Source organism: Ictalurus furcatus, chromosome 2 (assembly GCF_023375685.1).
Source record: "Ictalurus furcatus strain D&B chromosome 2, Billie_1.0, whole genome shotgun sequence".
Taxonomy (NCBI): Eukaryota; Metazoa; Chordata; class Actinopteri; order Siluriformes; family Ictaluridae; genus Ictalurus; species Ictalurus furcatus.
The window spans coordinates 18,861,692-18,878,708 of NC_071256.1; the positions used below are offsets into that span (position 1 = coordinate 18,861,692).

At 38.1% G+C, this 17,017-nt stretch overlaps 1 protein-coding gene across 1 annotated transcript; it reads left to right on the forward strand.

Annotated features, from left to right (window-relative positions):
* Positions 1-5,478: 5,478 nt before the first annotated feature.
* hapstr1a (HUWE1 associated protein modifying stress responses a) lies at positions 5,479-11,041 on the forward strand. The gene is made up of 4 exons (XM_053652133.1): positions 5,479-6,084; positions 7,857-7,937; positions 8,045-8,311; positions 8,923-11,041. Exons 1-4 carry the CDS (start codon positions 5,889-5,891, stop codon positions 9,165-9,167), a joined length of 789 nt encoding a protein of 262 aa, XP_053508108.1. The 5' UTR covers positions 5,479-5,888; the 3' UTR covers positions 9,168-11,041.
* Positions 11,042-17,017: the final 5,976 nt, after the last annotated feature.

Below are 17,017 nucleotides of genomic sequence, written 5' to 3' on the forward strand. Positions count from 1 at the left end.
AACACAGTTATATTCTCTTTATTAAAATATACTGTATAGTCTGGACATTTTTCAAATTTATATATACTTTTAGATATTGTTCTTGAATGTCCCTTTGAGAATTATTTTGTTTTAATAAAAGTTGCATCATGCACCTGTTTCTGCAAAGTGGGCAATAAAGCCTGCTGTAACCGCAATGTATTTTATTCACTCACACTTTACACATTCAAAACAACCCGACAATTAAAGAAACAGACTAATAAAGCCGATTAATATGAATTCATATTACCTGCAATATATAATAAAAATGTATTCGGGATAAATGTTATGGCGTTTTAATGTTATAGTTGACATAGCTAAGGAAATAATAATCTTAACCATAACCATTACAGTGTTATAATGAAACTCTGATAAAAACCTGTAGCTTTAAGAGTAGAACTATAGCACAGTAACATCATAAACCAAGGCACATTTCTCCTAAATAATAAAATAGACAAATTATTTTTAAAAGAATGTAATTATAAGTGAGAAATAAACAGGTCTTGGACTTTCATAGATAGATAGATAGACAGATAGATAGATAGATAGATGAACAGACAGATAAATATCTGATAGACAAACTGACAAACAGACAGAGAGACAGACATGTAGGTAGATAGATAGATAGATAGATAGATAGATAGATAGATAGATAGATAGTCAGACAGACAGGTAGACATGTAGATAGATAGATAGATAGATAGATAGAGAGGAAGACTGACAAACAGACAAATAGACATATAGATAGATAGACAGATAGATAGATAGATAGATAGATAGATAGATAAAGAGGAAGACTGATGAACAGACAAATAGAAATGTAGATAGATAGATAGATATACAGTCAGACAGACATACAGATAGATAGATAGATAGATAGATAGATATACAGTCAGACAGACATACATGTAGATACATAGATAGATAGATAAAATAATAAACAGACAGACATACAATTTGACAGACAGATAGGTCAAAGAACAGACAGACAGATAAATACATACACAGACAAATGGATGAACAGACAGATAAATGATAGACAGACAGATTGATGAACAGAAAGACAAACAGACTGATTAATAGGCAGACAAGCCAATGAACAGACAAACAGACAGATTAATAGATGAACAGACAGATAGATAAATATCTGATAAACAAACTGACAAACAGACAGAGAGACATGTAAATAGATATATAAACAGACAGACAGAGAAGAAGAGTGACAAACAGGCATGAAATTTGGTAGATAGATAGACAGACATGTAAATAGATAGATAGACATGTAAATAGATAGACAGATAGACAGACAGAGAGGAAGACTGATGAACAGACAAACAAACATGTAAATAGACAGACAGATAGACAGACAGATAGATAGTTAGATAGATAGATAGAAGGGGCAGTGGTGGCTTAGCTTTTAAGGCTCTGGGTTACCGATCGGAAGGTTCAAGCCCAAACACTGCCACTGTTGGGCCCTTGAGCAAGGCCCTTAACCCTCTCTGCTCCAGTGGCACTGTATCATGGGCTCTAGCCCCAACTTCCTAAAGAAAATAATTTCACTGTGCTGTAACGTATATGTAACCAATAAAGACTCATTATCGCTATAGATAGATAGAAAGATAGATAGATAGATAGAATAATAAACAGACAGACATACAAATAGACAGATAGGTCAAATAACAGACAGATAAATTATAGACAGACAGCTTGATGAACAGAAAGACAAACAGACAGATGACAAACCAATGAACAGACAGATTAATAGACGGACAGACAGATAAATATCTGATAGACAAATTGACAAATAGACAGAGAGGAAGACAGAGGAAGACTGACGAACAGACAAACAGACATGTAAATAGATAAATAGACAGACAGACAGGCAGACATGTAGATAGATAGATAGACAGATAGCTAGGTAGACAGACATACAGACACACACATAAATAGATAGATAGATATATAGAAAGATAGACAGACAGACAGGTAGATAGACGGACAGACCCCAACGGACAGGACCCCAACTTCCTAACATGCTGGGGAATGCGAAGACAGAATTTCACTGTGCTGTAATATCATTATAGATAGATAGACTAATAAACAGATAGACATACAAATTGACAGACAGATAGGCCAAAGAACAGACAGAAATATAAATACAGTGGGGGAAATAATTATTGAACACATCAACATTTTTTTCAGTAAATATATTTCCAATGAGGCTATTCACATGAAATTTCCACAAAACATCAGTATTAACTCAAGAAATCCAGAAATATAAAGAATTCACAACATTAAAGTCCATAAATAAATTAGTGTGTAATAAAGTGGAATGACACAGGAAAAAAGTATTGAACACGCTAAGAAAAAGTAGTTCTCCAAGGCAAGGTAAGGCAAGGAACCAGCTGAAATCCATAAGTAATTATACCCCCTATCTGTGTAAATTAATATCAGATGGGTTAGTAAATTGATGGTCTATAAAAAGACTTTTCGTTACCAAGGTGTCACACAAGAAACATCTCATGATGGGTAAAAGCAAAGTGCTCTCCCAAGACCTTCGCAGCATTATTGACAAAACATATTGATGGAATCAGATACAGACGTATTTCAAAACTTCCAAATCTTCCAGTAAGCACCATTGGGGCCATTATCCACAAGTGGAAACAACATCACTCCGTCATCAAACCGGCCACGCACAGGAGCTCCTTGCAAGATTCCTGATCAGGGAGTCAGAAGAATAGACAGAAGAGTACCCCAAGAGCCAAGGACCACTCGGAAAGAGCTCCAGACACACTTGGAGGCAGCAGGTGCCATCGTCACAGAGAAAAGAATAGGCAATGCACTCCACTGCTCACGCTCACCTCGCAAGACTCCATTACTAAAGAAAAAGCATGTCGAAGCTCGTTTAAAGTTTGCTACAACTCATTTGGACAAACCTATGAAATACTGGGAGAGTGTAGTCTGGTCAGATGAGAGCAAAATTTAACTTTTTGGCTGTCATACTACACACCATGTTTGGAGAAGAAATGGCAATGTACATCACCCTAAAAACACTATACCAACAGTGAAGTTTGGAGGTGGAAGCATCTTGGTGTGGGGCTGTTTTTCATCGCATGGTACTGGCAGACTTCATATCATTGAAGGAACGATGAATGGAGCCCTTTACCGGGAGATTCTTGAGAAGAATCAGCTGCCATCCTCCAGGATGATGAAGATGAGACGTAGTGGACCTTCCAGCAGTACAACGATCCAAAGCATACAGCAAAGGAAACTCTCACTTGGTTTCAGAGAAAAACAATCAAGGCATTAGAATGGCCCAGTCAATCACCTGACTTGAATCCAGTTGAACAAGATTTAAAGACAATATGTTTAGAAGAATGGGCCAAAATCACACCTGAATACTGCGGCAGATTAATTTCTTCATACAGGAAGCGTCTTGAAGCTGTCATTACAAACAAAGACTTCTCCACTAAGTATTAAATAAATTTCAGTTAGCGTGTTCAGTACTTATTTCCTGTATCATTCCACTTTATTATGCTTAACTTTATTTATGGATTTTAAGGTTTGGATTTCTTTATATGTGTGGATTGCTTGAGTTAATACCAAAGTCTGGTGAAAATTTCATGTGAATAGCCTCATCGGAAATATATTTACTGAAAAAAATGTTGACGCATTCAATACCGTACTTATTTCCCCCACTGTATATACACATAAATGAATGAACAGACAGATAAATGATAGACAGACAGATTGATGAATAAATAGAAAGACAAACAGACTGATTAATAGACAGACAGACAGATAGATAAATATCTGATAGACAAATTGACAAACAGACAGAGAGACAGACATGTAAATAGATATATAGATATATTGATAGACAGACAGACAGAGAGGATGACTGACAAACAGACTTGTAAATAAATACATAGATAGACAGTCAGACAGACATGTAGATACATAGATAGATAGATAGATAGATAGATAGATAGGACGACTGATGAACAGACAAACAGAAATATAAATAGACAGATAGACAGACAGATAGACAGACAGAAAACAGACTTACTTTTGAGGCCTGTGACGAACCTGCAGAGTTAATGAAGTTGAATTAATAATTAATAAAGTTTATAATTCTACCACATCATGTCAAAGTGAGTCTGTTTTTAGATTCAGTGTAATGGATTTTGGGTTTTGTTCATATCATGATTTGATTCAACACCTAAAACCATCTATGGAGTGCAAAAAAGTCTAAAAACTGAGTACACTGAAGTACGCAATAAAGGTACGTGGCAGAGAATACTGATTCTCTAGTCCTCACTCTTCACACATCACAAACGAGAAAATGTCTAAACATGATTTAAACCTGATTCTTTTTAAGAGATAGTGTATAGCCTTTCACAGACACCTTGTGTAAGATACAGAAAAGTTTTTTTTTGTTGTTGTTAGCATGCACCCAAACAGAGAAACTCAATAGCATGTTTGCAAGTACATGCTATAGCAAGTACATAAACTATATTTATATATTTAACTATAATGTATTATATTAGAATGACATTTTTGGCAGAAATACATTATACTTATAATTTATTTACAGCTGAGGGTTTCATTTGATTATAGTTTACTACTTATATATTATATATATATATATATATATATATATATATATATATATATATATATATATACTACTTAAATATAAATTTATATATATATATATATAAACATATTTACACACACACACACTTATATATATATATATATATATATATATATATATATATATATATATATGTGTGTGTGTGTGTGTGTGTGTGTGTGTGTGTGTGTGTAATGTATTATTAACTATAAAAGTTAACTGATTTTCATGTTGTGAAGCTTCTAGCTAAACATATTCCATGAGGAAAACTGGCAATTTTTAAAAAGCATTCAACTTAATAGCAGAAATAAATAGCTGTTTTTGTGAATACATATTCCTGATTTGCACGCCAACTTATATGTAGCAAATTTCACAACCATATTTTTAGCAACCAAATGAATGGTGCAATTATTCTAATAAAACCATCTGTGACACTTGCTTGTGAGACTATGAAACTAATTCTAGGCCTGTGCAAGAACCACAAAAATGTCTACAGGCAATATGAATAATTAACAGATAAAAAAACCAAGCAAAAACAACAAACATAATGAAACAAACAAGCAAAAAAAATCTAAAAGTAAGGTCTCTAGTAGCAGGAAGAAAATATTTGTATTCAGTGTAACCCTTTAAACACTTTTATTTGACATTTAACTGAAAATAATATACTATTGATATCATCCTGATGTGTGCAATATGATAAACCCACAAAGAACCACAGTTTGTGTTTTATTATATTTTGCATCTTTTATAGATCTTTCCAATGTAAAAACCAAACTTGCTACTGCTATAAATAACTGAAAAAAGACTTTGTCATCCACAATGTAATACTCAGCTAAGTAAAAACCGCGCTGGCCCTTTAATTCCACGTGACTTGCTTCCGGTCACGGTTTGATTTGCGTTTCCTCTGGCAAATCAAATATTCAGATTTACCCTGGTCCTCGCAAAAGTAGCAAGTTTAGCCAATCAGGTTTTTTCTTTGTCCCGGTGGGCAGGGGTTTCCAGACTGACAAAGTGAGCGTAGTCACTTTATAACCCCCAACACGTCAATGAAGTTGGTAGATAGGAGAGCAGTTAGCGTGAAGATTTCTCTCCAATCTCATTGTTTATCGGTTCCTAGCGCTATGTTAATGTTAACTTAGAATAACTCTTTCTAAAGTCTCACACGTTCACACCAGACACTTGACTGTTAACAAAGCGAACTTTATTGGGGACTTTTTGAGTGTTTTTCATAATGGAGGATCGGAAGGAAGAGAACGAGGCAGAGATTCAAGAACACGGACCGGAGCATTGGTTTTCAAACTGGGAGAGGCAGTGCCTCGCCGAGGCCGACCAAGGAGAGCCGAGCGAAGAGGAGGTCGACCAAAACCGAGAAAAACTCTGGCATATGTTTCAAAATTCGGCTACCGCGGTAGCGCAGCTTTATAAAGGTCTGCTATGATTGCTTCCTGTGAATACTTTGCTAGCTGCGCTTATTTTGTTTCACAACCGTTTCCCGGCGAATTCCGGGTCATGTGATTTTAGGATAGAATAATCAGAGCAAGGTTCATGCACCGGGATTGGCTAGTGTTCCTTCGTGTCAAGAAAGGCTAGCCAATTATAACTAAGAGGCGGGATTTTTGTTTTTACGGGTGGGAAAAGAACGACCGCTACACTATATTAGTCAGCTGTTAGCTTATTTTATTTATATATATATATATATATATATATATATATATATATATATATATATATATATATATAAAAACGTTAGTTAGCTTGATATAGCAAGTCTGACAATTTCTTTTCTAAAGAATGTTCGTCTTCTGGTTCTTTATTACTGCGATCTGGCTCGGGTTTAAATAATTAAAATAAAAAATTTCAACCTTTGTGCCAGATTTTGCTAGCTGTCTCAGCATTATTAGCACTTTATAACTCTTCTGCCTTGATATGACTAGCTTAGCATGTAGCTATAAGGTGGTTTAGCTTGATTAAATCTAGTTGAAATAGATAAAAATATATTAAGCAGTTAATGTTGAATGGATTGTGTTCAAATAATTCCTGAAGCTAATTTTAGATAAACATTTTCTTTTGGACGACGGGGATGACTAGCTTGCTAGCTAGCGAGGTGTCTGTCAGACAGATGGACATGATAAAGCAAAGAAAATGAGTCATTTGGTATTTCGGTATAATTTTTTTTAAACAAAGATATAATATTAATCAGGCATTAGAAACACTGTATTTGTAAAGATCGGTAAAATATCAGTGTAAGTTGTGAATTCAGAAAGCCGGCTGATTCTGACAGCAGTGAAGCCTGAAAACATCCTCAAGCTCGCGGCCGTCATGTGGAATTTCAGTCACCAAGGTTCAGTTTGAGGTTGTATGGGGTCACATTAAGGCTGATTTCCTGTCACTATTATTGATTTCCTGGGCATCCTGGTCTTCTTGAGAAGCGCTGCCAACACTTTTCAAGGGAAAGTAGCTCCAAAAGTAGCTAGAAGTTGCCAGATGATGCAGCCTCATTTGCATATTCATTGACTCGTCCTGGTCATGGCTTGTGGGGAAAGGTGGCGATCGGCGGTGGCTTGTGGGGAAAGGTGGGGAACGGTGGCGATCGCTGGTGGCTTTTGTGAAATGGTGGCGATGGCTTGTGGGGATCGGTGGCAATCGCTGATAGTTTGTGGGGAACGGTGGCGGTGGCTTGTAGGGAACGGTGGCGATCGCTGATGGCTTGTGGGGATTGGTGCTGATGGCTTGTAGGGAACGGTGGCGATCGCTGATGGCTTGTAGGGAATGGTGGCGATCGCCGATGGCTTGTGGGGATCGGTGCCGATGGCTTGTGGGGATCGGTGGCAGTGGCTTGTGGGGAACGGTGGCGATTGGCGAGGGCTTGTAGGGATCGGTGCTGAGGGCTTGTGGGGAATGGTGGCGATCGCTGATGGTTTGTGGGGATCAGTGCCGATGGCTTGTGGGGATTGGTGGCGGTGGCTTGTGAGGAACGGTGGTGATCGGTAACTGGATCTTGTGGCAGTGCTGTTACTGTGTGCTGACTGTGTTGAAGAACCTTCCAGAATTTGCCGTGAACAAACCCAGACTTCTGTGTAACACGTACCTGTCAGTGTGTTTTCCAGGAAGTAGGCCGTGTTTATTTGGAAACGCAGAAGCATGCGTGTATAATGTGAGAAGGGGCGGCACCCCTCTCACTTTTATTTTTGTCTTCCAGATCGAGTTTGCCATCAACAAGGACTGTCCCTGTGGGCGCCGTTTCAGAATGCAGCAACAGCCGTCACCAATCTGTACAAAGGTACCGCCAAAATTGATCCCAGTGCTAGCAAACAAAAACGATATAGATTATCGGTATGATCCTGATGACTAGATCTTCCTTGAATATTTTGAATATAACGTTAACAGAAAGCGTGGATGCACATCAGCGTAGCTACGAGCTTGGGATCCAGACGGGTCAACAGAGACGCAACAAGGAAATGTTGGCCTGGGTAAAGAAGCGAAGGAGGACCATCCGGAGAGAGGATTTGATCAGCTTCCTGTGTGGCAAAACGCCGCCTCCGAGGGTCTCCAGAGCCACACCCAGAATCCCACCCAACCGGCCGCCTTCGTCAGATACGGTCTCCTCTGTGGAAACAGACCTGCAGCCTTTCCGCGAAGCCATTGCACTGCACGGTAAATAATCTGCATTACATTAAAGACTTTCATCTATTTCCCAAGGAGTCACTGTTGACACACCATAGTTAAATATTTTCTTATAACAGCATGTCCCCACGTACTTTATTCCTCTTATACCACATCAGTGTGCCAACAAGGACAATTTTTTTTTTATTAATTAAACAGCACATAATACTTTTTAACCATTAATTGGTACTTTTAATGTTGTGGAGTTCTCACAACAGTCGTTCCCTCACCAGTAAATAAGACAGAATTGTCATGTTACTGAGAAACCGCAAAGAAACGTAAATTCCTCTGTCCTGAAGAACTCGTGAAAACTTAGTTACGTTACTTTACATATAACACTGGAGGCTCCTTCTGTAAATGTTAAATAAATAATAAATAGAAACGTAACGCATTAGAACCAGCACATTAATACAACCTGTGTGTGCATTTGTGTTTGTGTGTGTGAGACTTGCAGCTGCACAGATCTCTGTCAGAGCTGCTCTTATAGAAAATGAATCAACACTCTTCTGACCAATCAGAATCTAGAATGGTATAAAAACTCAATTTTGAGAATACAAGGGGAAAAATAAGTGTATTGTGTGTTTTCTCGCATGGTGTCGCAGGTCTGAGCGGCGCGATGGCCAGCATCAGTGTGCGTTCCGGTACTCCGGGTTCTCCCACCCACGTGAGCGGCGGCTCAAACCCAGGCCGCAGGAGAAACGGCCTCCATGACGTCGACTTGAACACTTTTATAGCGGAGGAGATGGCGCTGCACCTGGAGAATGGCAGCGGCAGGAAGCGCACGAGCGCCCAGTGCAGCGACGTCATCACGGACTCGCCGACCCACAAACGCAACAGGACGATCTGAGCTCGAGAACACACACACACACACACGTGCTGCTCGAAAATAAAGCCACTTAATCCTCAGTATGTTTCTGTTCCAGTTTGAAAGGAAGCCATCAAACGTGTAACGAACGCAGATGCTGTTGTACCTCGACGTTCACGTTATTTCACTGATTTTGCCACATGATGATTAACACGTAGACGCTGATGGGTTAAAAAAGGGACACATCACCCGAAAATGCTCACTTAGTGCTGATCAGCTAGCTTTAACACGTGACAGATTTTTATGTAGAACCGAAAATCCAGGGGGTGGAGCCAGACCTGATCCAACTCCTCTAACCCCTAAACCAACAACACATTTAGAATGTTGAATTGTCTCTGCCCAGGTAGTAGCAGCTGGATAAGGTCTGACTCCACCCTCTGGATATTTTTTTTCTGCAGTGAAGGATACTTGCTGCTTTTTCACCTCTCGACCAACACTGAGGACAAGCTGGCGTTGAGGGGGGAAAATAGAAGCAGATTTTTGACGTCGAATTTAAAATATTTCATCGCCAACTGATATTTTTGGGTGAGGTTCTCTGCCAAATGCTGCCATAATCAACAAACGATAGTGACTGTGCATTATATATAACAGTATTGCCACTTTATTCACATGGAGCGTTCCGGAGTTTCTAGGATTTGAATGGTTTATTTGTTACAAAAGCCACGTTAATATATATATTTAATGTATATTATTTGAATTGTTTTGCCTTCATCTTGCTTTTCATCGCACATCATGACGTTTTTATTATTTTCTGTTGAACATACAGTCTCTAGGGGGGGAAAAAAAACTAGTGTTGTGGAGATCGTACCTTTTAACGTGTGGAGGAAATGTGGATATAGTCTACCTTTTTAAAACAATAAGATTGACCATTTCAAGCTTTCAGTATATGCTTTATTCACATTACCGCATAAAGATGCATATTATAGGTATGCCCTCGATTGAATACGACGCCAGCGACAAGGAAATGTACAGTTTAGTACCCCCCCCCCTTTTTTAAATTTAAATTTTTTTTTAAATTCTTTTTTTTTTCCCCTCGGGAGTGTATGGAGAGCATTAATTCAATTCAAAGCTGCTGCTTCTTTGGATGTGATTCGGTTGCAATAAAATAACATTGAGCTTATTAACGTTCGTACATCTTTTACATTTTTTTTTCTTTCTTTCGTTCTTTTTGTGCAATGACTAAAGGGTCTGTGGCTCAAAATTATGTTGAAGAGGAAACTTTATTGCTGATGTACTTGAAATGAAAGAAACCTGTGTTTCTTAAAGGACACCTTGTAAGGATGTGATTCTAGGAAATAAAGTGAACAAAACAAACAGATTTTTACACCTGATCTGGAATATTGACCATGTACCTTTACACACCACTCACACTTAACATTTATACTGTATTAATGATTTAATACAGAAGTCTTTGGATTAGAGTTTTAAAGGTTATCATTATTGATTTAGATTTTATGATGAGAGACAATGAAGCAGATTTTGGTATCTAAGTAGGTAAATGTTTTGAATTGTTGGTGTTTGAAAAATGTTGAAAAAAATGTTTCAATCCCAAATGACATGACCACATGACCGTCACGACTCTTTCTCCTTTCTTTCTACTTTTCATCGTCTAACGTTACAAAACACTACCTTTCCCAGGTTATGTAGGATCCACTAACCCTTTATTTCCATTTTTCCATAAAATGAAAAAACTGATTAAAAAAAATAAAGATTTTCGTCCCTGAAAACGACTCGGTTACAGTTTGACTTTGTTGTATGTACAAAAACCCCCCAAAAAAACAAAAATGTGAAGTTTACAGCATTCTGCCACAGAAATGTTAGTAAATTATTTGCTGAAATAAAACAAAATGTCTTAATGTTGTGTTGTGTGGTGTTTTTTTTATTTACTCCATTTTGTTTGCACCATAACCAGCACACCGAGCTTCAGTTTCCTCCAAGCACTGTAAAGAATTAATTTTGAAGGTATTTTATCTTGTAGGTAATACTCAATTTCAAACACAGCCTGTGTGAATATTACAGACACTTACGACGTGGTTTACAGGAGCACAACTGACACTGCATGATTCTGTATTTCTATGAGTGCACTAGTTAGTGCGCTGTGTACAGAAGTGAAGATTTGACACGGAGCTAGAGATTGTGCTGTAAAGTTACGCTGCATTACCGAAGTCCACCACTGAGTGTCAGTGCTGTTCCACTAAAAACACAAAGCATTGACGTTGATCACAAACACCTGACTTCAGCGAATGTACTTCAGTGCACTTCAGGATGTTTTTCTTCCCTCAGATTTATTAAATAATTTATTATACACGCTGAAATTCTGAAATATTATTGATGAATGGTTATGAATTATGAATATCAGCTGCTATCAGCTTCCTCTTAGAGCACAGCACACCATTTACCATCTATTACATTTTCCCTTATTAAAGAACAACACTTTTTATATGTTTATTGTTACTTCTTGTCTGCGAAACAATTTAGAAAGAGTCAAAGGTAAAACTATGTTTTTCCCTTCTTCAGGACATATGTGTTTACACTTTGAGTTGCATTAAAAAACAACAAAAAAACGTCTTATTAACTTGAAGAGAGAGAAAATAACAAGAGGTGGTGTGAGGGAAAGACTGTTTACAGCTGCTATAACGTTAGTGAGAACAGAAACTAACTTGTTCCCCAGAAGTTCGGCAACTTTAAACGGATAAAAAGTATGACGTTGTTCTTTCATAAATAAAAACAAAGCAATTATCTGCAAATTCCTGTAATATACAAAGGGAATAACATGCTTATGGGTGTGCTGTTATTGGAAAATAATCATCTTCGGAATGGTAACAGTGACTCTGCTTCATCGCACCACTCCGTCGTTGCTTATTTTCCTGTCACAGCACAAAATGGAGTGTTTTATTCGTTGTGTACTGTATTTTCTTTGTATTGTTCTAGAAAAAAACAAGTTGGTATTCAAACTTTTGCACCACAATGGGTTATATTGACAGAACTATTGGAATAGGACTGCACATCTGGATTCTACCACCTCTGGGTCACATTTGATTAATTTGAAAGAAATTTTATACACAGCGCTGGGATTCACACACACACACACACACACACACACACACACACACACACACACACACGGCGTCTGCTATGAGACAGGATGGCAAATTTGCTCTCATTTAAAATAAATGATACAGAAAGTGAGACACCAGCACAAAGATGAGCTCTTAATAATAGATGAGTCCATTATTCAGCTGAAATCATCCAGACGAGAAGACAGAAAAAAATAAACACCAATTATGCTTGGAGATCGTTAAGAGACCAGCAGTCATGTGATGGACACAGACACTGAAAGGTTACTCTAGTTCATTTAATCAGGATTCGTTTGGATAACATAATGTTTACATTATAAAAATGGCTGCTGAAACCAAGCACTGGTTAGCTTCTAGAAATCCTGTCAGGTTAGCTTCTAGAAATCTTGTCAGGTTAGCCCCTAGAAATCCCGTCAGGTTTGCTTCTAGAAATCCCCTCAGGTTAACATCTAGAAATCCCCTCAGGTTAGCTTCTAGAAATCCCCGCAGGTTAGCGTCTAGAAATCCCCTCAGGTTAGCTTCTAGAAATCCTGTCAGTTTTGCTTCTAGAAATCCACTCAAGTTAGCTTCTAGAAATACTGTCAGGTTTGGTTCTAGAAATCCCATCAGGTTTGCTTCTAGAAATCCCCTCAGGTTAGCATCTAGAAACCCCCTCAGGTTAGCTTCTAGAAACCCCCTCAGTTTAGCTTCTAGAAATCCAGTCAGGTTAGCTTCTAGAAATCCAGTCAGGTTAGCTTCTAGAAATCCCCTCAGGTTAGCATCTAGAAACCCCCTCAGGTTAGCTTCTAGAAACCCCCTCAGTTTAGCTTCTAGAAATCCTTTCAGATTAGCTTCTAGAAACCCCCTCAGGTTAGCTTCTATAAATTCTGTCAGGTTAGCTTCTAGAAACCCCCTTAGGTTAGCTTCTAGACATCCTGTCAGGTTAGCTTCTAAAACCCCCTCTGGTTAGCTTCTAGAAATTCTGTCAGGTTAGCTTCTAGAAACGCCCTCAGGTTAGCTTCTAGAAATCCTGTCAGTTAACTAAATTAATATAAAAGTTCATTCTCAAGCAGTTTTTTTTTCATTTAGCAAATCATTTTTGAGATAAAATATTGGCAAATTTTATATACAGCCATATTTTTGAAACGTGTAAATCTTTTATTCATTTCGCTTCTCGGATACACAGTATACAGCATAATCTTTTTTTTATTATAAAACCAAACTTAAAACATAATATTTTTAACATTAAAACTTTTTTCATTGATTGTAAAGTGACATTAAATGTGAAAGATTTCACATGTAACTGAAGTATTTATTAGTTCTCCAAAAGTAATACACAACTCAGTTGTAAATTCTGAGAAATCCTTGAATATGAAATGAAATTGAATCAAATTATTTTACACACCATTTGCTTAATTTGTTCCTAATTTCTGTGATGGAAATATTTGTGCTAACAAGCTGCCAAATTTCTCAGTGTACTGTGGAGATGAAGGAGAACGCTGTGTACATGCCGCTCCATCAGGGACTCACTGCACTGCTTTTTATTTTTACATTTTGCACACGGCTTGTAGCCTTTGTTTACTGTGATTCACACAGAGAAACAAAAATTAGCAATTTAAAATATACAGTAGCGGTGCTCTCGTAATCATGTCCTGATTCATCATGTGAAACGGATTCGTCAACACAACCACAAACTCAAATCGATGGCTTGTCTTTAAGCCTGTGCACCGTTAATTATAGTGTGGAGTAAACTCTATTCAAGGCTGTCTAGAACAGGTGATGATGATGATGAGTGCTCTCCTGACAGGTTTCCTCTCTGATTTCTAATCCAGACATATTGCCCACCCAGGCCCGGTGAAAATGACCCATCTCCTCTCTGTCAACAGTTTCCTGCATTTTATGTCAATTTCTTCATCTTATTTTTAAAAAATCAGCAGAAGCTTAATGAAGTAGGGTTCTATACAGGAGCTAGTCTGCTTTCAGAGACGGAAATAAAACATGAGGTTTTTAATAAGGCCCAGAGGGAACGAGATGGTTCTAGATCTTTCTGTAGGTGGCAGCGCTGCTCTTCCATACAACGCTGCTAATCAGTGTACACACGGATATATATGTATATATATGTGTGTGTGTGTGTGTTTGAGAGTGAGTGAGTGTTTTTGCGAGGTCAGACTGTACTGTGATATCACAGTACATACTGTCGTTTGTTATTTATGGAGTCTCTTGAATTTGTTTGCTAATCTCACTTGCTAATCACAAAGCATCTTAGAAAAGAGGAACTCTGCAAATGAAGCAGAGAAATGGTGGCTCCGGGGGCGATTTAAAGACCTCAAACAAGGCGCTAGACGCAAAGAGGTCAAATTTGGTGGAAATAGTGAACACACGATAATAATTATAATAAGTGATATAAGTCTTTATTGGTCACATATACATTACAGCACAGTGAAATTCTTTTCTTCACATACCCCAGCTTGTTAGGAAACTGGGGTCATAGCACAGGGTCAGCCATGATACAGCGCCCCTAGAGCAGAGAGGGTTAAGGGCCTTGCTCAAGGGCCCAACAGTGACAGCTTGGCAGTGCTGGGGCTTGAACCCCCGACCTTCCGATCAGTAACCACCAAGCCACCACTGCCCTGCCACTTGAAGTATTCGTGATGAGATCATTGTGGTGGTGATGACAAGCTCTGGAATTGGTGTACAGCTTTATAATGACTTCAGTGGAGAGTTTAAAAAAGTGGTCCAGGGAGTGGGAATTCTGGATTCTGATTGGTCTGATTGGAAGCTGTTGATTAATTTTCTATAACAGCATGGCGTCAAATCACAGGTTTGTATTATTGCACTCATTCTAATACGTTATGGTTTCTATAGTAACAGCTCAATCACATGGACGGTTGCTCCACATAATTTAATAATTTAAGCCTAACAATGTACAGCTTTTTAAAAAATTTGGTTGGTGAGGGAATGACTATTGCTGCTATAACGTAATGCGAGAACACGAACTAACTTGTTTTGTGGATGTTCCACATCACAATACCACATTGCTGTGGAATAAAAGGAATAAATCTCTTCAGAGCTTGGAGCTACACTATAGGAAAACAATCAACTTTTGGGTGGTAACAGTGATCTCGCTTCATCACGCCACTCCATCATTGATTATTTTCCTACAACAGCACATCTTGAAGTCTTTTATTCCTTGCTTATTAAAGGCAGAACAGCAAACGTTACTTTATATCAAAGGGGTCAAAACGTTCAGTCTGACAGCTGTGTCCCAGGAGGAACTGGGAAGCATTACAGATTGGCCTGCTGCCAAATATATATCAAATATTTATAAAAAAAAAGGCCTTGGAAATGACTCAAGTCGCTACTGGCTAGAGTTCATCTGGCAGGAGTTGAAGTAGAATTCAGGTATCACTTATTAAAGATCTTCAGACAGAAAACCATATACTGGTTTGAATGAGATATTTATCCAATTGCTTAAATGAATGTGGTGTGGCTCTTTCTGTGAAGCAGCCTCAAGGCCAGAAGTGCAATTGCTTGGATTTTTTTCACAAAATAAAATCAATTGGTGTTAAATCATTGTTTTAATGACGATTAAGAGAAAAGGAAAACGAGGTACTGGATTCACCAAAGGACCAACAATGACAACAATGGCACTTGAAATCATGAGCTGAAGTGCTTTGAAGAACCCTGGCCCTCATTCTTTCTCTCTCTCTGTCTCTGTCATGACTAATCGCTTTTCTTGTTCTTCAGAACAGGCCACAGTGGGTAAGTCACATAACCCACTTTCAGAATGACCTCTTTCCCTGGACACGCTTTTGAATAATTGGTTTTCGTTGTGAAGTGTGAATCATAAATGAAAAGTGGAACTGATGAAGCCAGTGGACAAGTTGTCGATTTGTCGGATATATAACCCGATTTATGTTGGTATGTATAATTTGTGTGAAAGTGCTGGTTGTTGTTAGTGAACTCGAAACCAGTCATGCTTTTTCTTTAGTCCATTTGAGTCCATTATGACATGATGGTCCACCACATTAATCGCAGCTATCGGATAAGTGGATAAAATCTACGACGTTTATTTGTTTTTCCTTATTTTAATTGCCAATATGTGTAAAATATGTGTAATTTGTGTAAATTCTGCACATCACTAACAAAGATAGCAGACAAAAACAGATATGTACTAAATAACAACAGTTTTTTCTATAAATTTGCAGTTTGTTGACAGAGTGAAACCATCTCCCCCTCATTAAGTTTTATTAATCTATATTAAAGGGTCATTCCCTTATGTAGAAAACTATTAGAGAAGCGCTAGCATTACCCATGTCAGGACATGCTAACTGGCTAACCAACTCCTGTTAGGTTTCCTCAATTTACACATACACATACGTGCAAACACCTTGCTTAAATACTAGTATTGCTAATAAAGAGTAAAAACAACAACAACTATTAGACAATTTACCATTATTCATAAGAGACCATGCTAGTTTTAAACAGATTCTATTACAGAAATACAGTGTGTCTTGCCACAATGTTGAAAACTATTCGAGAACAGTTAGCACGATATAAATCAGGACATGCTAACAGATTCTCACTGCTAGTTTCTAGTCCAGTCCGGTCCTGGTGTAGCACTTTTTATGTCAGTCACGTACATGTTGTCTTAGCACAACAAGTTAAGCCAACAACATGGCGAAGGTGAGCAGGACGACAGGTACGCAAACAAAGGCAAGGAGCACAGTGTCACAGTGTTTGACAAGGCCTTTGGGAAGAGAGTGTGTGAGCCAG